Source organism: Papio anubis, chromosome 17 (assembly GCF_008728515.1).
Source record: "Papio anubis isolate 15944 chromosome 17, Panubis1.0, whole genome shotgun sequence".
Lineage (NCBI taxonomy): Eukaryota > Metazoa > Chordata > Mammalia > Primates > Cercopithecidae > Papio > Papio anubis.
In genome coordinates this window covers 51,543,391-51,561,871 of record NC_044992.1, presented here as the reverse complement: position 1 = coordinate 51,561,871, position 18,481 = coordinate 51,543,391, and the positions used below count along the sequence as shown (strand labels likewise).

General features: G+C 45.0%; 1 protein-coding gene across 4 annotated transcripts in view; it reads right to left on the bottom strand.

The window, feature by feature from the left end:
• The window catches only part of DBF4B (DBF4 zinc finger B), a 42,567-nt gene extending 24,298 nt beyond the window's left edge, over positions 1 to 18,269 (bottom strand). For 2 of the 4 annotated variants that reach the window (XM_009190816.4, XM_017950805.3), the window contains exons 1-3: positions 17,641 to 18,266; positions 17,123 to 17,185; positions 3,466 to 3,620 (exon numbers count right to left, since the gene is read on the bottom strand). In XM_009190816.4, the coding sequence (XP_009189080.2) occupies positions 3,466 to 3,620; positions 17,123 to 17,185; positions 17,641 to 17,659 (237 nt within the window). In that variant the 5' untranslated portion in view covers positions 17,660 to 18,266. Of the gene's footprint in view, positions 1 to 3,465; positions 3,621 to 17,122; positions 17,186 to 17,640 lie in introns of all 4 variants that reach the window. The other 2 variants (XM_017950806.3, XM_031657636.1) reach the window with 2 other exon arrangements.
• Positions 18,270 to 18,481: the final 212 nt, after the last annotated feature.

The window sequence follows — 18,481 nt, the reverse complement described above, 5'->3', positions numbered from 1 at the left end:
GGGGACTGCTTGATGCCAAGAGTAAAAGACCAACCTGGCCAACATAGCGAGACCCTGTCTCTAAAATTTAAAAAGAAAGTACTCATGATCACAGCTAGAAAAAAATAAGCATTGCCCTGCCCTTCCCAGCCCTGCCCTCAGCTCCCTCTTGCAGGCAACTGGGTAAGGCAAAAAAAAAAAAAAAAAAAAAAGGCCAGGCGTGGTGGCTCACACCTGTAATCCCAGCACTTTGGGAGGCTGAGGTGGGTGGATCACTTGATATCAGAAGTTCCAGACCAGCCCAACCAACATGGAGAAACCCAGTCTCTACCAAAAATACAAAATTAGCGGGGCGTGGAGGCACATGCCTGTAATCCCAGCCCCTTGGGAGGCTGAGGCAGGAGAATCGCTTGAACCCAGGAGGTGGAGGTTGCAGTGAGCTGAGATCGTGCCATTGCACTCCAGCATGGGCAACAAGAGCGAGACTCCGTCTCAAAATAAATAAAGAAAAAGGGCCAGTAGCAGTGGTTCAGGCCTGTAATCCCAGTACTTTCGGAGGCTGAGGCAGGAGGATTACTTGAACCCAGGAGGTTGTGACCAGTCTGGGGAACATGGTGACACTCTGCATCTACAGAAAAATACAAAAATGAGCAGGGCATCGTGGCAAGCACCTGTAGTCCCAGCTACAGGGAGACTGAGGTGGGAGGATCACCTGAGTCCGGGGAGGTTGAGGCTGTATGAGGCTGTAGTGAGCCATGATGGCGCCACTGCATTCTAGCCTGGGTGACTGAGTGTGGCCCACTATCAAAAAAAAAAAAAAAAAAAAGAAGCACAATAAAACAAAGGCAGGATGGAGGCAGAAGGAAGACGGAAATTTACCCCGGGCTAGGAGTATCAAGGGGAGTTGCCCAAGCCTATAGGGAGTGGTTTCCTTTTTGGGGTGATGAAAATGTTCTACAATTGACTATGCGATCATACAACTTACACATTTCTGTGAATATACTAAAAACCACTGAGCTGTGCACTTTAAATGGATGAATTTTATGATATGTGAATTATATCTAAATTAAGCCATTATGAGAAGAAGGGAGGAAAGAAAAATACTTAAAAATGCTAGTTGTCACTTGGAGTACTTCCATGTTCTCTAAAATTTCTAGAACGAACAGATAATATGTTTGTTTATTTATTTATTTATTTTAACATTATTTTTGAGACAGGGTCTTGTTTTGTCATCCAGGCTGGAGTGTAGCGGTGCAATCATAGCTCACTGCAGCCTCAAACTCCTGAGTTCAGGTAATCCTTCCACCTTAGCCTCCTGAGTAGCTGGACTATAGGCATGTGCCACTGGCCCCAGCTAACCTTTTTTTTTTTTTTTTTTGAGATGGAATCTTGCTCTTGTTACCCAGGCTGGAGTGCAATGGTGTGATATCAGCTCACTGCAACCTCTGCCACCTGAGTTCAATTGATTCTCCTGCCTCAGCCTCCTGAGTAGCTGGGATTACAGGCATGTGCCACCACGCCAGGTTAATTTTGTATTTTTAGTAGAGATGGGGTTTCTCCATGTTGGTCAGGCTGGTCTCAAACTCCTGACCTTAGGTGATCTGCCCGCCTGGGCCTCCCAAAGTGCCGGGATTATAGGAGTAAGCCACTGTGCCTGGGAATTATAATTTTATTTTTTGTAGAGATGAGGTCTCACTGTGTTGCTCAGGTTGGTCTCAAACTCCTGGACTCAAGCAATCCTCCCGCCTCAGCCTCCCAAAGTGTTGAGATCACTGGTGTGAGCCACCACAACCCGCCATTCAGTTTCCTTTTTTTTGACTGGATGTGGTGGCTCACACCTGTAATCCCGGTTGGGAGGCCGAGGCAGGCGGATCACGAGGTCAGGAGATCAAGACCATCCTGGCTAACACGGTAAAACCTCGTCTCTACTAAAAATACAAAAACATTAGCCGGGCATGGTGGAGGGCACCTGTAGTCCCAGTTACTCAGGAGGCTGAGGCAGGAGAATGGCATGAACCTGGGAGACAGAGCTTGCAGTGAGCCGAGATCCCGCCACTGCACTCCAACCTGGGTGAGAGAGCGAGGCACTGTCTCAGAAAAAAAAAAACCACATTTCTTTTTTTCTTGAGACAGGGTCATGCTGTGTCACCTTGGCTGGACTGCCTCCTGGGGCTCAAGCGAGTCTCATACCTCAGCCTACTGAGTAGCTAAGACTACAGGCATGTGCCACTGGACCTGGTTAATTTTTGTATTTTTAGTAGAGACAGGGTTTTGCCATATTGGCCAGGGTGATCTAAACTCCCGGGCTCAAGTGATCCACCTGGTTTGGCCTCCCAAAGTGCTAGGATTACAGGTGTGAGCCACCGCACCCAGCCTTTTTTTTGAGACAAGGTCTCACTCTGTTGTCTAGGCTGGAGTGCAGTGGCACAAGATCTCGTCTTCAGCTCACTGTAACCTCCGCCTTTTGGGCTCAAGTGATCCTCCTACCTCAGCCTCCCAACTACAATCATGCACCACGACACCCGCTTAATTTTTTGTATGCTTTGTAGAGACAGATTCTCATCATGTTGCCAGGCTGATCTTGAACTCCTGGACTCAAGTGATCTGTCCTCCTCAGCCTCCCAAAGTGCTGGGATTACAGTCATGAGCCACTGTGCCCAGCCTAAGTTTCTAATACGGAAAAAGATTTATCTTTATTTTTTAAAGGTTATTTATTATCATTATTATTTTTTGAGACAGAGTCTCGCTCTGTCTCCCAGGCTGGAGTGCAGTAGTACGATCTCGGCTCACTGCAAACTCTGCCTCCCAGGTTGAAATAATCCTCCTGCCTCAGCCTTCTGAGCAGCTGGGACTATAGGCGCCAACCATGATGCCTGGCTAATTTTTGTATTTTTAGTAGAGACAGGGTTTTGTTGTTTAGGCCAGGGTGGTCCCGAACTCCTGACCTCAAATAATCCACCTGCCTTGGCTTCCCAAAGTGCTCAGATTATAGATGTGAGCCACTGCACCTGGCCAAAAAAATGGTTTATGTTTAAAATTGCTTTGGGAAATGTAGTGAGACCTTTGAAAATACCTGGAAACTGCTGGGCGTGGTGGCTCACACCTGTAATCCCAGCACTTTGGGAGGCCGAGGTGGGCAGAACACAAGGTCAGGAGTTCAAGACAACCCTGGCCAACAAGGTGAAACCCCATCTCTACTAAAAAGACAAAATTAGCCAGACATGGTGGTGTGCACCTGTAATCTCAGCTACTGGGGAGGCTTAGGCAGGAGAATTGCTTGAACCTTGGGAGGCAGAGGTTGCAGTGAGTTGAGATCGTGTCAATGCACTCCAGCCTGGATTACAGATCAAGACTCCATCTCAAAAAAAAAAAAAAAAAAAAAAAAAAAAAAGAAAATACCTGGAAACTATAGATGTAATCCCTATCCAACTCCTGCTCTACAGCGCAAATGCACATGGTATCACAGGAGAAGAGCAGGTTACCTACCCCACCCAGTTGCTGAATGGCCCCTGTCAAAAACTGGAGATTCTTGCCAGCAGGCAGATCCAAGTAAAAGGACTTTCCGGAAAAGGGATGCTTCCCAGCACCTGGTGAGTTCTTCTGGCATTTTCCCAGATACCTGGAAACCCCTAGCTGAGCCCCTAGAAAACAATAAAGAGGAGCAAAGTAAGAAGCTTGAAAAGAGAGTCCTGAGGCCAGGTGGCCCTCACTGACAGTTCAGTCTGTGTGCTATAACAGTGCAGACTAGGCCCTGGGCACACACAGACAGCTGTGAAGCCAATGCCCTTACCCTCATGAAGCTCAGATGTGGTGAAACTAGAACCTTCCAAACAAGATAATAAGCAAACAAGGCTTGCTGACTTCACTTCTTCCTTAGAATCTAAATCTAGGGAAGCCATTTAAGTAAAAAGGAATTAGACAGATCCCCAAACCAGACACTGGGGGGCTGTGGTAAGCTAGGGAAAAGAGGGCCCAGATTCACAGGGGGTGCCAGGCAGGAGGATGCTTTCTAGCTGTGCTGAGCGAGTCACTGCCTGCCATGTTGCCAGTGCCAAGTAAGCAGCCCAGCCCTAACCAGTCAGCAGGGTAACATCATGCCAGTGTTGCAGCCTAGCTTAGGGCAAATATGCATGTGTATTTGAGACAGATAAGAGGGTAAGGGGACAGTGAACTTGTTGGCTCCTGAATGGGCCTACTTCCTAACCTCTCCATTTGGTAACTTAGGTAATTATAACTCAAAAAGACAGCTCTTGAAAAACAGGACAAAGAGTGTGTGTGTGTGTGTGTTTGTGTTGGAGAGCACAGAATGCTGCTGCAAATGGAGAGTGAAGGAGCCCATATTCCAGGGGCTCTGCAGCATAGTGGGGCCATTTCCTCTTCTTTTTTTTTCTTTTTCCCTTTTGAAATGGAGTTTTGCTCTTGTTGCCCAGGCTGGAGTGCAATGACGTGATCTTGGCTTACCGCAACCTCCTTCTTCCGGGTTCAAGTGATTCACTTGCCTCAGCCTCCCCAGTAGCTGGGGTTACAGGCATGTGCCACCACGCCTGGCTAATTTTGTATTTTTAGTAGAGTCAGGGTTTCTCCACGTTGGTCAGGCTGGTTGCAAACTCCCAACCTCAGGTGATCCACCTGCCTTGGCCTCCCAAACTGCTGGGATTACAGGCGTGAGCCACAGCGCCCAGCCTGGGTTGTTTCCTCTTCTATGCAACCTCCAATCCCTAAACTCAATGGAGGGACACATGAGATAGCGCATAAGCTTTTGATCTTCCTTCCAGGAGCACGTTACCAATCAGAGTGGCTAATGTCCCAAAGGAATATTTGTGTATAAGAAAACATGAGGCAACTGAAGAAAGCAAGTACTACCAAAGAAACTTTCTCTGGTATAGACTGTCTGTCATAATAATGAACCAGATAGGAAAAAGAAAAAACCATTAAAGTATAATAAATATCATCAAAAAGGCTAGGGAGGATACAGGAAACATAAAGCAGGAACGGCAGTTAAAGAAAAGAATTAGGACGGGCACAGCAGTTCATACCTGTAATCCCAGCTGGGAAGCTGAGGTGGGCACATTACTTGAGGCCAGGAGTTCGAGACCAGCCTGGGCAACATGGCAAAACCCTGCCTCTACCAGAAAAATTAGCTGGGCATGGTGGTGCACGCCTGTAATCCCAGCTACTCGGGTGGCTGAGGCACATTAATTGCATGATCCTGGGAGGCAGACGTTGCAGTGAGCTGAGATCACGCCACTGCACTCCAGTCTGGGTGACGGAGGGAGACTCCGTCTCAAAAAAGGAAAAGAAAAAAAATTAGTTGGAGATAATGGACATGAAAAACAAAGTATTTTAGAAATCTTGGCCGGGTGCCATGTTTCACACCTGTAATCCCAGCAATTTGGGAGGCCGACGCGGGTGGATCACTTGAGATAAGGACTTTGAGACCAGCCTGGCCAACATGGTGAAACCCTGTCTCCACTAAAAATACAAAAAATAACCAGGCATGGTGGCTCACGCCTGTAATCCCAGCTACTCGGGAGGCTGAGGCAGGAGAATTGCTTGAACCCAGGAGGTGGAGGTTACAGTGAGTTGAGGTCACACTACTGCACTCAAGCCTAGGAGACAGAGCGAGATGATTCTTCTTCTTCTTTTTTTTTTTTTTTTAAAAAGCCAGATAATAGCAAGTGTTGGTGAGGATATGAGAAACTGGAACCCTCACATACTTCTGGAGGGAATGTGGAATGGTGCAGTCACATTGGAAAAACCATGTATCAGTTTCTCAAAAGGTTAAAACACAGAGTTACCGTATGACCCAGCAATCTTACTCCTAGGTATAGCCTTGAGAAATGAAAATACAGCCACATGAAAACCTGTAAATGAATGCTTATAGCAATATTAATCATATAGCCAAAAAGTGAAGTCTTTCCCACCCTGCAAGATGATGGGTGAAAAAGTTGAGAAGCCAGATATAAACCCAAGGCCAAGAAGGCTGATGCTGGTGGCAAGGTGAAAAGGGGCAACCTCAAGGAGAAAACGCCCAACCTCAAGGGAAACCCCATTGCAGCCGCAATCCTGTCCTTGTCAGAGGAACTGCAGATATTCCCGATCTGCTATGTATTCCAGAAAGGCCATGTCCAGGAAGAAGTACTCAGCTGCTAAATCCAAGGTTGAAAAGAAAAAGAAGTTTCTTGCAACTGTTACAAAACCAGTTGGTGTTGACAAGAACAGTGGTACCCAGGTGGTTAAACTTCACAAAATGCCTAGATATTATCCTACTGAAGATGTGCCTCTAAAGCTGCTGAGTCACGGCAAAAAAAAACCCCTTCAGTCAGCATGTGAGAAAACTGCGATCCAGCATCACCTCCAGGACCACTCTGGTCATCCTCACTGGGCGCCACAGAGGCGAGAGGGTGGTTTTCCTGAAGCAGCTGGTCTTGGGACTGGACCTCTGGTCCTCAACCAAGTTCCTCTACAAAGAACACACCAGAAATCTGTCATTGCCACCTCAACCAAAATTGGTAGCAGCAATGTGAAAATAGCAAAACATCTTACTGGTGCACAAGATTTATCAGAAAGTTGTGGACTCACACGTTTTACAAAAAAAATCAAACCTTTCCTCAGCTCCAGGGCTACCTGTGATCTGTGTTTGCCCTGATGAACAGAACTTATCCTCACAAATTGGTGTTCTGAATTTCTTAAGAACCTAATAACTGATAACATTTTGTTTGTGTCTCTCAAAAAAAAGTGGAAACTCATATGTCCATCTGACGAATGGATAAACAAAATGTGGTATATCCATATAATGGAATACTACTCAACAATGAAAAGGAATGATGTACTGACACATGGTACCACATGGATAAACCACAAAAGCATCATGCTAAGTGAAAGAAATCAGTCACAAAAGACTACATATTGTACAACTCTATTTATATGAAATGTCCAGAAGCGGCAAATTTATAGAAACAGAAAGTAGATCAGCAGATGACTAGGGCTGGGGAATCAGGAAAAGTTTGGGAGTGGCTGCTAATGGGTATTCTTTCTTGGAGTAAGAAAAGCGTTCTAAATTGATTGTGGTGATGGTTGCCCAATTCTGTGAACATACTAAGTCACTGAACGTACACTTTATATGGGTGAACCGTGTGGTGTGTGAACTATAACTCAATAAAGCTGTTAAGAAAAAAAAAAAAAAATGGGACAGGCGTGGTGGCTCACGCTTGTAATCCCAACACTTTGGGAGGCCAAGGTGGGTGGATAACGAGGTCAGGACATCAAGACCATCCTGGCCAACATAGTGAAACCCTATCTCTACTAAAAATACAAAAATCAGTTGGGCGTGGTGGCATGTGCCTGTAATTCCAGCTACTTGGGAGGCTGAGGCAGAAGAATTGCTTGAACCAGGGAGTCAGAGGTTTCAGTGAGCCGAGATCATGCCACTGCACTGTAGTCTGGTGACAGAACAAGACTCCATCTCAAAAAAAAAAAAAAAAAAAAAAAAAAAAATTTATTTTGAGACAGGGTCTCACTCTGTTGCCCAGGCTGGAGTGTAGTGGCGTGATCTTGGCTCAATGCAGCCTCCGCCTCCCAGGTTCAAGTGATTCTTCTGCCTGAGCCTCAAGTAGCTGGGATTACAGGCATGCAGCACCAAAGCCAGCTCTAAAAGAAAAACAGCTTAAATCTCAATATTTGCACAGTCTCAAAGTATCTTCCTGTAAGATAGTTATTTATTACAAAAGGTAAAACAGTAACTTCATGTGGAAAAATCTAGCAGACACCACTTTTAATCAAGGGATCGAAGTTAATGAGATTTATCTTATCTTCATCATGTGCCTCTTGATACCACATACTGGAGAGGGGATAACATCACTTCTGTGCCAAAAATGCTTTAGCTTGCCGGGCGCGGTGGCTCAAGCCTGTAATCCCAGCACTTTGGGAGGCCGAGACGGGCGGATCACGAGGTCAGGAGATCGAGACCATCCTGGCTAACACGACGAAACCCCGTCTCTACTAAAAAATACAAAAAACTAGCCGGGCGAGGTGGCCAGCGCCTGTAGTCCCAGCTACTCGGGAGGCTGAGGCAGGAGAATGGCGTAAACCCGGGAGGCGGAGCTTGCAGTGAGCTGAGATCCGGCCACTGCAGTCCAGCCTGGGAGACAGAGCGACACTCCGTCTCAAAAAAGTCTCAAAAAACAAAACAAAACAAAACAAAACAAAACAAAAATGCTTTAGCTGAATTCAATCATGTGGACATATCAAACAAACCCAAATTTAGAGGTGACTTCAAAAGTACTGAGGTCATCAAAGACAAAGAATGAGGACCTCCTCTCAGGAGGAGACTAAGGAGATATGATAACTAAAAGCAACGTGTAATCTTTTTTTTTTTTGAGATGGAGTCTTGCTCTGTCACCCAGGCTGGAGTGCAGTGGTGCGATCTCGGCTTACTGCAACCTCTGCCTCCTAGGTTCAAGAGATTCTCCTGCCTCAGCCTTCCAAGTAGCTGGGACTACAGGCATGCGCCACTACACCCAGCTAATTTTTGTATTTTAAGTAGAGACAGCCATGTGGCCCAGGATGGTCTTGATTTCCTGAACTCATGATCTGCCCGCCTCGACCTCCCAAAGTGCCGGGATTACAGACATGAGCCACTGTGCCTAGCTGCAACATGTAATCTTAAATCAGGAAAAGAACATTGGGGGATAATTGGTAAAATGTGAATGAGATCTATAGATTAGTTAATAACATCAATATTAATTTCCTGATTATTTTTCTTTTCTTTCTTTTTTTTGAGACAGGATCTCACTGTCGCTCAGGCTAGAGTACAGTAGTGTGATCATGGCTCATTGTAGCGTTGACCTCCTGGGCTCAAGTGATCCTCCCCGTGAGCCTCCTGAGTAGCTGGGACCACGTGCACCACCATGTCACGCACCACCATACCCAGTGAATTTTTTTGATTTTCTGTAGAGACGAGATCTCATTATGTTGCCCATTCTGGTCTTGAACTCCTGGGCTCAAGTGATCTTCTCACCTCAGCCTCCCAAAGTGCTGGGATTACAAGCATGAGCCAACATGCCTAGCCCCCTGGGGTTTTTTTTTTTTTTTGAGACCAAGTTTTGCTTTGCACCCAGGCTGGAGCACAGTGGCACGATCTTGGCTCAGTGCAACCTCTGCCTCCCGGATTCCAGTGATTCTCCTGCCTCAGCCTTCCAAGTAGCTGGGATTACAGGTGCCCGCCACTACATCCAGCTAATTTTTTTGTATTTTTAGTAGAGACAGGGTTTCACCATGTTGGCCAGGCTGGTCTCGAAATCCTAACCTCAAATGATCTGCCTGCCTCGGCCTCCCAAAGTGCTGGGATTACAGGGGTGAGTCACCACGCCTGGCCTGGATTTTTCTAACTGTACTATTATTACAAAGATGTTAATATTTGGGTAAAGAGTAGGAACCTTTGACTATTCTTGAAACTTTTTTATAACTGTGAAATTATTTTAAAATTAAAATTAAAAATGAAAAGATCTATCCACATCAATAGATGAGCTGAATATAACAGTGTGAGCTGGTAAATTAGGTTGAGTAACTCTTCCAGAAGGTATCACAAAGAGATAAATAAATGGACATCAGAGAATTTAAGAAATGCAGAGGATAGGGATAGAAGTGTCAACACCACCAGAAGAGTTGCAAAGGGGGAGAAACAATGGAGAGAAGAAAACATTTGAAGAAATAATGATCTGGGCTTCTGAATAAATGTGGAAGATGAATACAAGAACTTCTGTTCTCTCTCCAAATACCACTAAAGTGACAGAAAAGGAATAAAAATAGATAAAGATACTGGCAAGAAGACAACAGGCAAGAGATGCCACAAAATGTTGGAAGCTGGAAATTAGATGGGTGAGTGAAAAACAGACAGGAGATGAGAGAAGCCAACAAGAAGCAAGCTGATTAGAGCTGAAAGGCCCAATCAGACAGACCATATAGAGTAGAATGCTAGAATGAAACAGTAGGCTAAAATACCAATTATTTGAAAGCCTTTAAAAGGAATAGGTAGACTCTCAGAACCCTCTCCCACCCCAGCAGAAGACTAGAGCTGTGGTTCTTAACTGGGGGAGATTTTTCCCCTCAGGGCATACTTGGCAACCTCTGGAAATGTTTTTGGCTGTCACAACTGGGAAGTGGGTGTGATCCTGGCATCTAGTGGGTGGAGGCCAGGGATGCCACTTAATATCTTACGAAGCACAGGACAACCTCGGAAAACAGTTATTTGGCTCAAAATGTCAATAGTCTTGAGGCCGGAAAAAATCCCTGGACTAGAGGAACACTGGGTACAGGTGAAAGCAAAGATAAAGCCCTGTGAACACACAGGGGATCAAAAGAATGTCTGTATACTTAACAGTAAGACCTACAGATCTCTTGCCCCAGTGAGCTCCCAGAATGCTGACAAGCTTATACTTACCAGAGGTTTGGCGGACTCTTCTCTAGGGAACTGACTAGCCCAAGACAAAAACATACAAACTAGTGACAACTGAGGTCCCTGCCCCACAAAATTGCCAGGTCCCAGCTTACAATGAAGTTTATCAAGTTGACAACCCCTTCTCCTCATTCTTAAATATGAATAGGTAAACAAAGATCATCAGACATTTAAAGAAAGTTTCTAACAAGAAATTAGGCTAGGCTGGGCGCGGTGGCCGTTTGTAATTCCAGCACTTTGGGAGGCCGAGGCGGGTGGATCACTTGAGGTCAGGAATTCAAGACCAGCCTGGCCAACATGGTGAAACCCCATCTCTACCAAAAATACAAACAATTAGCCAGGTGTGGTGGCAGGTGCCTGTGGTCCTAGCTACTCGGGAAGCTGAGGCAAGAGAATTGCTTGAACCTGGGAGGGGGAGGTTGCAGTGAGCTGAGATCACGTCACTGCACTCCAGCCTGGCAGACAGAGCAAGACTGCCTCAAAAAAAGAAAGAAAAAAGAAATTAGGAAAAAAAGATAAAGAAAAAAGAAAGAAAGAAAAAAAGAAATTAGGCTAACAGAAAAAACAGAAGAGGAAATAGACACAATGTAGGAAGCAGAAGAAAACTAAAAAGAAACAAAAACAGTACAATCAACAACCAGTGAGTGGAAAGGGAATACATTATATCCATTAAGCACAACAAGACACTGTGAGAAAAGAAACACACAGAAAAGAAAAAGTTCTTGGAAATGTATGTTATAGAAATTAAAAATTCAACAAAAATTGGAGATTAAGTTGTGGAAATTTTCTAGAGAACAGAATGAAAGACAAATAGATGGAAAATGGGAGAGAAAAACAAGAAAATCAGCCGGGTGCGGTGGCTCACACCTGTAATCCCAGCACTTTGGGAGGCTGAGGTGGGTGGATCACCTGAGGTCAGGAGTTTGAGACCAGCCTGGCCAACATGGTGAAACCCCATTTCTACTAAAAATACAAAAATTAGCCGGGTGTCGGGTGCCTGTAATCCCAGCTACTTGGGAGGCTGAGACTGGAGAATCACTTGAACCTGGGAGGCAGAGGTTGCAGTGAGCTGAGATCGCACCATTGCATTCCAGCTTAGGCAACAAGAGCAAAACTCTGTCTCAAAAGAAAATCAAAAGAAGAATCTATGAGATCTAATATCCAAACAATTAAAGTTCCAGAAACAGAAAAGAGAAAACAGAAGGGACAAATATTATAGAAATAATGCTAAAAATTTCCCAGAACTAAAGAAAATGCTGTTCCAGATTGAAAGGTACCTGCTCCATAAATGAAAAAAGTCCCACATAAAGACACACTGTCATGGAATTTCAGAATACTGAAGAGAAAGACAAGATTTGACTTACATTGTAGCCAATACTGGAGACCAGCTAATCTAAAAAGCCTTCCTATAGGAGCCTCTCTGAACCTATTCTGGTTTGGGGGCTGCTCATTAAAAAACTAAATAAATAAGCTAGGCACGGTAGCTCACATCTGTAATCCCAGCACTTTGGGAGATCAGGGTGGGAGGATCACTTGAGCTCAGGACTTCAAGACCAGCCTGGGCAACAAAGTGAAACTCCATTTCTACAAAAAAATCAAAATTTAATAATTTTTGACAATAATAGCAATAAAAATAACAAATATATATCACTTGCTATGCACAATATATTCTCAACAGGTCTATAAAGAAGATAAAATTATTATACCTGTTTTACAGATAAAGAAATCGAGGCACAGAGAAATCCTGTATGCCCAAGATCATACTGTTAGTAAGGGGTAGAACTGGAATGAAGGATACGTCTTATTACTTGTTTAGTGAAAGTTAAAAACAAATACAAAAAACCATACAGAGACTGTTACCACATTGGCATATAGATGGATACATGTTGAGACAGTCTTGTCTAAATTTATACAGAATTTCAGGAAAGCCAAATATTGCTCTGGGGCTCCCCAAACTTAATTCTTCATTTTTAAAATTTTTATTTACTTCAATAGCTTTTGGGGTACAGGTAGTTTTTGGTTACATAGATGAGTCATACAGTGAATTACGAGATTTTAGTGCACCTGTCACCCAAGCAATGTACACTATACCAAATATGTAGTCTTTTATCTCTCACCCCTCTCCTAACCTTCCCCCTCATCAAGCCCCCAAAGTCCATTATATCACTTTGCACGTCTTTGCATCCTCATAGCTTAGCTCCCACTTACAAGTGAAAACTAAATGGAATTTGGTTTTCCATTCTGAGTTACTTCACTTACAGTAATGGCCTCCAGCTCCATCCAAGTTGCAGAAAAAGACATTTTTTTTTTTTTTTAATGGCTGTGTAGTATTCCATGATGTAAAAAATATAGAATTTAAAATACAGGGGGTCCAACACAGGAAAGAGGCAAAAAGAATTACACAGAATAATGAGGGGAGATGGGAGGACGAAATCAGCGCAACAGGCCTAGTACACAGCCAGACCAGACTGGAGTACTAAAACACTATGTCTCCAAGACAAATTGACAGACCCTCTGATGAGCTTGAAAGTATTGAGAGAAGGCCCATACTCTGGTGAAGAGTTTGGACCTGAATTAGTGATCCATACATAAAAAACAAAGAAAATCTCCTAGTTTATTATATAGCTCAGTGGTGAACAATGTTTTTGTTTGAGACGGAATCTTTCTCTGTTGCCCAAGCTGGAGTGCAATGGCATGACCTCGGCTCACTGCACCTCCACCTCCCGGGTTCAAGTGATTCTCTTGCCTCATTCTCCCAAGTAGCTGGGATTACAGGCATGCGTGACATCCTACTGATTTTTGCATTTTTAGTAGAGACGGGGTTTCACCATGTTGGCCAGGCTGGTCTCAAACTCCTGACCTCAGGTGATCCATCTGCCTCGGCCTCCCAAAGTGCTGGGAATACAGGTGTGAGCCACCGTGCCCAGCCGAATAATGTTTACATAAGGAAAATCATGTTGGCGGGGCACGGTGACTCACGCCTGTAATCTCAGCACTTTGGGAGGCCGAGGCGGGCCGATCACGAGGCCAGGAGATCGAGACCATCCTGGCTAACATGGTGAAACCCCATCTCTACCAAAAACACACAAAAAATTAGCCAGGCCTGGTGGCAGGTGCCTGTAGTCCCAGCGACTCCAGAGGCTGAGGCAGAAGAATGGCATGAACCCAGGAGGCAGAGCTCGCAGTGAGCCCTGGTCGCACCACTGCACTCCAGCCTGGGCAACAGAGCAAGACTCCATCTCAAAAAAAAAAAAAAAAAAAAAAGTCAATACAAATGACTAAACCAAAATTACTACATATATACTGGGGGGATAAGAGGGATAAGAGGAAAGGTGGGAAATGTATGTGTGTTTGTGTGTGGTGCAAAGAAGTGGTAGGACAGAACAAATCTTTATTGCCCATAGAAGAAAGTCAATAGACATAATTCAAAATTGGCTGGGCATGGTGGTTCACGCCTGTAATTCCAGCACTTTGGGAGGCTGAGGTGGGCAGATCACTTGAGCCCAAGAGTTCAAGACCAGCCTGGGCAACATAGGGAGACCCCATCTCTATAAAAAAAAAAAGAAGATAGGCCGGGTGTGGTGGCTCATGCCTGTAATCCCAGCACTCTGGGAGGCTGAGGAGGGCAGACTGTGAGGTCAGACGATCGAGACCATCCTGGCTAACATGGTGAAACCCCATCTCTACTAAAAATACAAAAATTTGGGCTGGGTGCAGTGGCTCAGGCCTGTAATCCCAGCACTTCAGGAGGCTGAAGTGGGCAGATCACGAGGCCAGGAGATCAAGACCATCCTGGCTAATACAGTGAAACCATATCTCTACTAAAAAGACAAAAAATTAGCCAGGCATGGTGGCACGTGCCTGTAGTCCCAACTACTCGGGAGGCTGAGGCAGGAGAATCGGTTGAACCCAGGAGGTGGAGGTTGCAGTGAGCCAAGATCAAGCCACTGCACTCCAGCCTGGATGACAGAGTGAGACTCTGTCTCAAAAAAAAAAAAAAAAAAAAAGACATAATTCAAATTGGAAAACAATTAAAACAGTATAAGCATATTACAGAAATAAGGTGGAAACTTCTAGAAGAAATAGAAATAGTTAAAAGCTGTAAATTGTTGTTTCTTAGGAAGTGGGAATCAGACAGCCTGAAAGGAGAGTAACTCTCATGTCTCCTGTTTTTTGTGATAAACTTTGGCTTTTTTTTTTGAGACAGAGTTTCATTCTTGTTGCACAGGCTGGAGTTCTATGGCATGGTCTCGACTCACTGCAACCTCCACCTCCCCGGTTCGAGCGATTCTCCTGTTTCAGCCTCCCAAGTAGCTGGGATTACAGGAGGCTGCCACCACCCCAGCTAATTTTTTTTTTTTTTTTTTGTATTTTTAGTAGAGACAGGGTTTCACCATGTCGGCCAGGCTAGTCTTGAACTCGGTCTTGAACTCCTCATCTCAGGTGATCTGCCTACCTTGGCCTCCCAAAGTGCTGGGATTACAGCTGTGAGCCACTGCACGTGGCCTGCCTTTTAAGCTATGTCAAGAATCAAACAGGAAGCCAGGTGTGGAGACATGCACCTGTAGACATAGCTACTTGGGAGGCTGAGGCAGGAGAATTGCTTGCACCCAGGACTTTGAGGCTGCAGTGAGCTATGACTGTGCCACTGCACTCCAACCTGAGTGCCTTGCACTCCAGAGCAAGTTCTTGTCTCCAAAATAAAATAATAACAAAAAAAATTTTTTACAGAATCAAACTGGAGGCCAGGTGTGGTAGCTCACGCCTATAATCCCAGCCTTTGGGAGGCGGAAGCGGGTGGATCACGAGGTCAGGAGTTCAAGACTAGTTCTGACTAACATGGTGAAACCCTGTCTCTACTGAAAATACAAAAATTAGTAGGGCATGGTGGCGCAGTCCTGTAATCCCAGCTACTCAGGAGACTGAGGCAGGAGAATCGCTTGAATTCGGGAGGTGGAGGTTGCAGGGAGCCGAGATGGTGCTACTGTACTCCAGCCTGAGCGACAAAGCGAGACTCTGTCTCAAAAAAAAAAAAAAAAAAAAAATCAAACTGGAATAAAAATGAAAATAAAAACTCTCTAAAATCCACACATAATCATCTTATAGTAAATTTTAAGAACAAATATAAAAAAGTATAATCTAAACTATTGGGCTGGGCACAGTGGCTCATGCCTGTAATCCCAACACTTTGGGAAGCCAAAGAGGGTGATCGCTTGGGCCCAGGAGTTGAAGACCAGCCTGGGCAACATGGCAAAACCTCGTCTCTACAAAACAAACAAATAACAACAAAAAAAATTAGTTGGGCATGGTGGTGAGTGCCTCTAGTCCCAGCTACCTGGCAGTCTGAGGTGGGAGGATCACTTGAGCCTGGGGAGGCTGAAGCTGGAGTGAGCCATCACTGCTCCACTGCACTCCAGCCTGGGTGAGAGAGCAAGACCCTGTCTCAAAATAAATAAAATAAAATAAAATATTTTTTTTCTTTCATCAATATAATCCATAGGCTCACATAATCTAAAACATTTAATGAGAAAAGCAGGTCACTTACAAAGCAACAAGAATAAGAAAGAAATGCTGAAGAAAACAAGGAGAAAACACTAATTTTTCAACGTGTTGAAGGAAAAAAAATCTTGACTTAAATTTTACTACAAGGCTGAAATAAATATATTCTTAGTTTATCACACAAAGCCTCCTTTTGAAAACACTCTTGAGGGAAGTTCTCTAGAGAAACAGAAAAAAAAAAAGAAAAGCAACAAGAGATGAGAAGAATTAAGAATAAATAACTCAGTAAATGGAGTGAATTACTGTTTAAAAGGCAACAAACCAATGGCATATCTGTTAACAATCCAGAAGTAACACTAGATGGCATTTTTTTTTTTCTTTTTTTTGAGACAGTCTCGCTCGGTCACCCAAGTGCAGTGGCGCAATCTCGGATCGCTGCAAACTCTGCCTCCCAGGTTCAAGCAATTTTCCTGCCTCAGCCTCCTGAGTAGCTGGGACTACAGGCACGCCTCACCACACCCGGCTAATCTTTTGTATTTTTAGTAGAGACGGGGTTTCACCGTGTTAGCCAGGATGGTCTCAATCTCCTGACCTCGTGATCCGCCCGCCTTGGCCTCCCAAAGTGCTGGGATTACAGGAGTGAACCACCGCGCCCGGCCAACTGGATGGTATTAACTAAAGGGGCAGTATGGAGGGAAGTGCCATGCGCTAAAATACTTACCTAATTAGGTAGCAGTGTTTAACTTACGGATTTTATTGTAAACAACTATGAATGTAATAATTTATAAATTTAATAAGTCACTCTATCCTGACTCCACATCTGTCTGCTATTCTTGTTCATAATATGAGTCTTACTTGACCTTTACCATGAATCCCAAAATGGTCTATGATGCTGCGTCCATACACACACACATAAAACCACTAAGTGGGCCGGGCGACATGGCTCACGCCTGTAATCCCAGCATTTTGGGAGGCCTAGGCAGGAGGACTGCTTGAGGCCAGGAGTTCGAAACCAGCTTGGCCAACACAGCGAGACCCCCGTCTCAATAAATAAATAAAATGAACAAATAAGTATATAAAAACACTGAGCGATCAGAAAACTCCAATAGGGCGAACATTTCTTGGTCTTTTCCAAGAGACCCTGGGGCAATTTTCATCTCCTGTCCCTAGTTCTGACTTTTTACCCACCTAGGTCCGGGGCCCGGGGCCTACTGTCAGCCATGGAACTCTCCAGCTCGAGGCAATCGTTTCCTGAGAAAGGACATAACAGCAGCTCAATCATCTTCACCAACCCTTCGACCTTCCATGCCTCCCGCCCACTACTGTCTCCCAAAACTCGCATAGAAACGCGACTCCTGGGAACAGCAAGACTCAACTCCATTCCGACCTACATACCGCGACTCCCGCCAGGCTCTAGTCTCTCATGCTCCCCGCCTCCTTTCAGACTCCGCTCAGTCAACGGCCGTGACCTCTTGGCCACCTCCAGTCCATCTCAATCTCCATACCTCCCTCCAGGCTGTTGTCCCCTACGTTCCTGTGCCACCTTCACTCCTCGGTCCCCTCAACTCCTTCCCGGCCCCTATACCCTCCTCAGCTTCTGCACCTACCCGCTGCTCAATTCCTAAGCGCCCTCCACGACCCTGCACCTGGCCTCAACTATTAACGACCCCTTCCGCCTTTCTTTCTCCCCTTCCCGGCATCCGTACCCTTTATCGGTTCGCTCATCAAATGCCGGCTCCTTTTCGGCCTCCGTACTCCTTCATCAGAGGCCTCCGTATTACGTTCGCGCGCTCCATGAGCTCTTCCCTACTCTACAGCCCCGGTTACCCCAGGGCAGCTAAAACATTATTCTCTTGGCGTCCTCGGCCGCGGTTTCAGTTTAAATTTCCTGCCGGCTCCGCCCCTAAAACAAGGCAGTAGCTGCGAGATCCGCCCTACGGTGTCCTTGGAAAGACAATATTAGTTCCGCAAGTCCTCTTTCCGTTCCCCCCACCCCCTACGTCTTCTCAAACCGTCTCTTTATTTCTCGGCTCTTCATTGGCTTGACGGCTTTGACCCTTAATGGTCCTCAAGTTGAGGACTAGTTGTCGCTTTTTAGTGATTCTTCACACTGAGCTGCATTGAAATTCCTAGAAGTTTGAATACTAAATAACAAAATAAGCCTAACACCTGCAGAGCATTTGCAGTTTACATACAGATTTCACTTACACATCATCATTTCATCTTCACATTTTTGTCCCCCTCCCATTCTTCAATTATTACCTGCCCAACAAAACTTCTCAAAAAACGTATCTTTATCCCTCACATCCCATCTTTTCTTCAACCCATCTGATTAGACTTTGCTAATTAGAGATCATTCAGTGGAGAGCTGGTGATCTCCCCACTAAAACTGTACTTATCCAGGTCAACTGTGATTTCCACAGTCTCAAATACTATCCTCATCATATCCAACTTATAGAAGATGGACCATTCCTTCTTTGATATACTTTCTTCTGTTTGCTTCCATGACTCAGCACTTTTTGCCCTATCTCAATGGTTCGTCCTCAG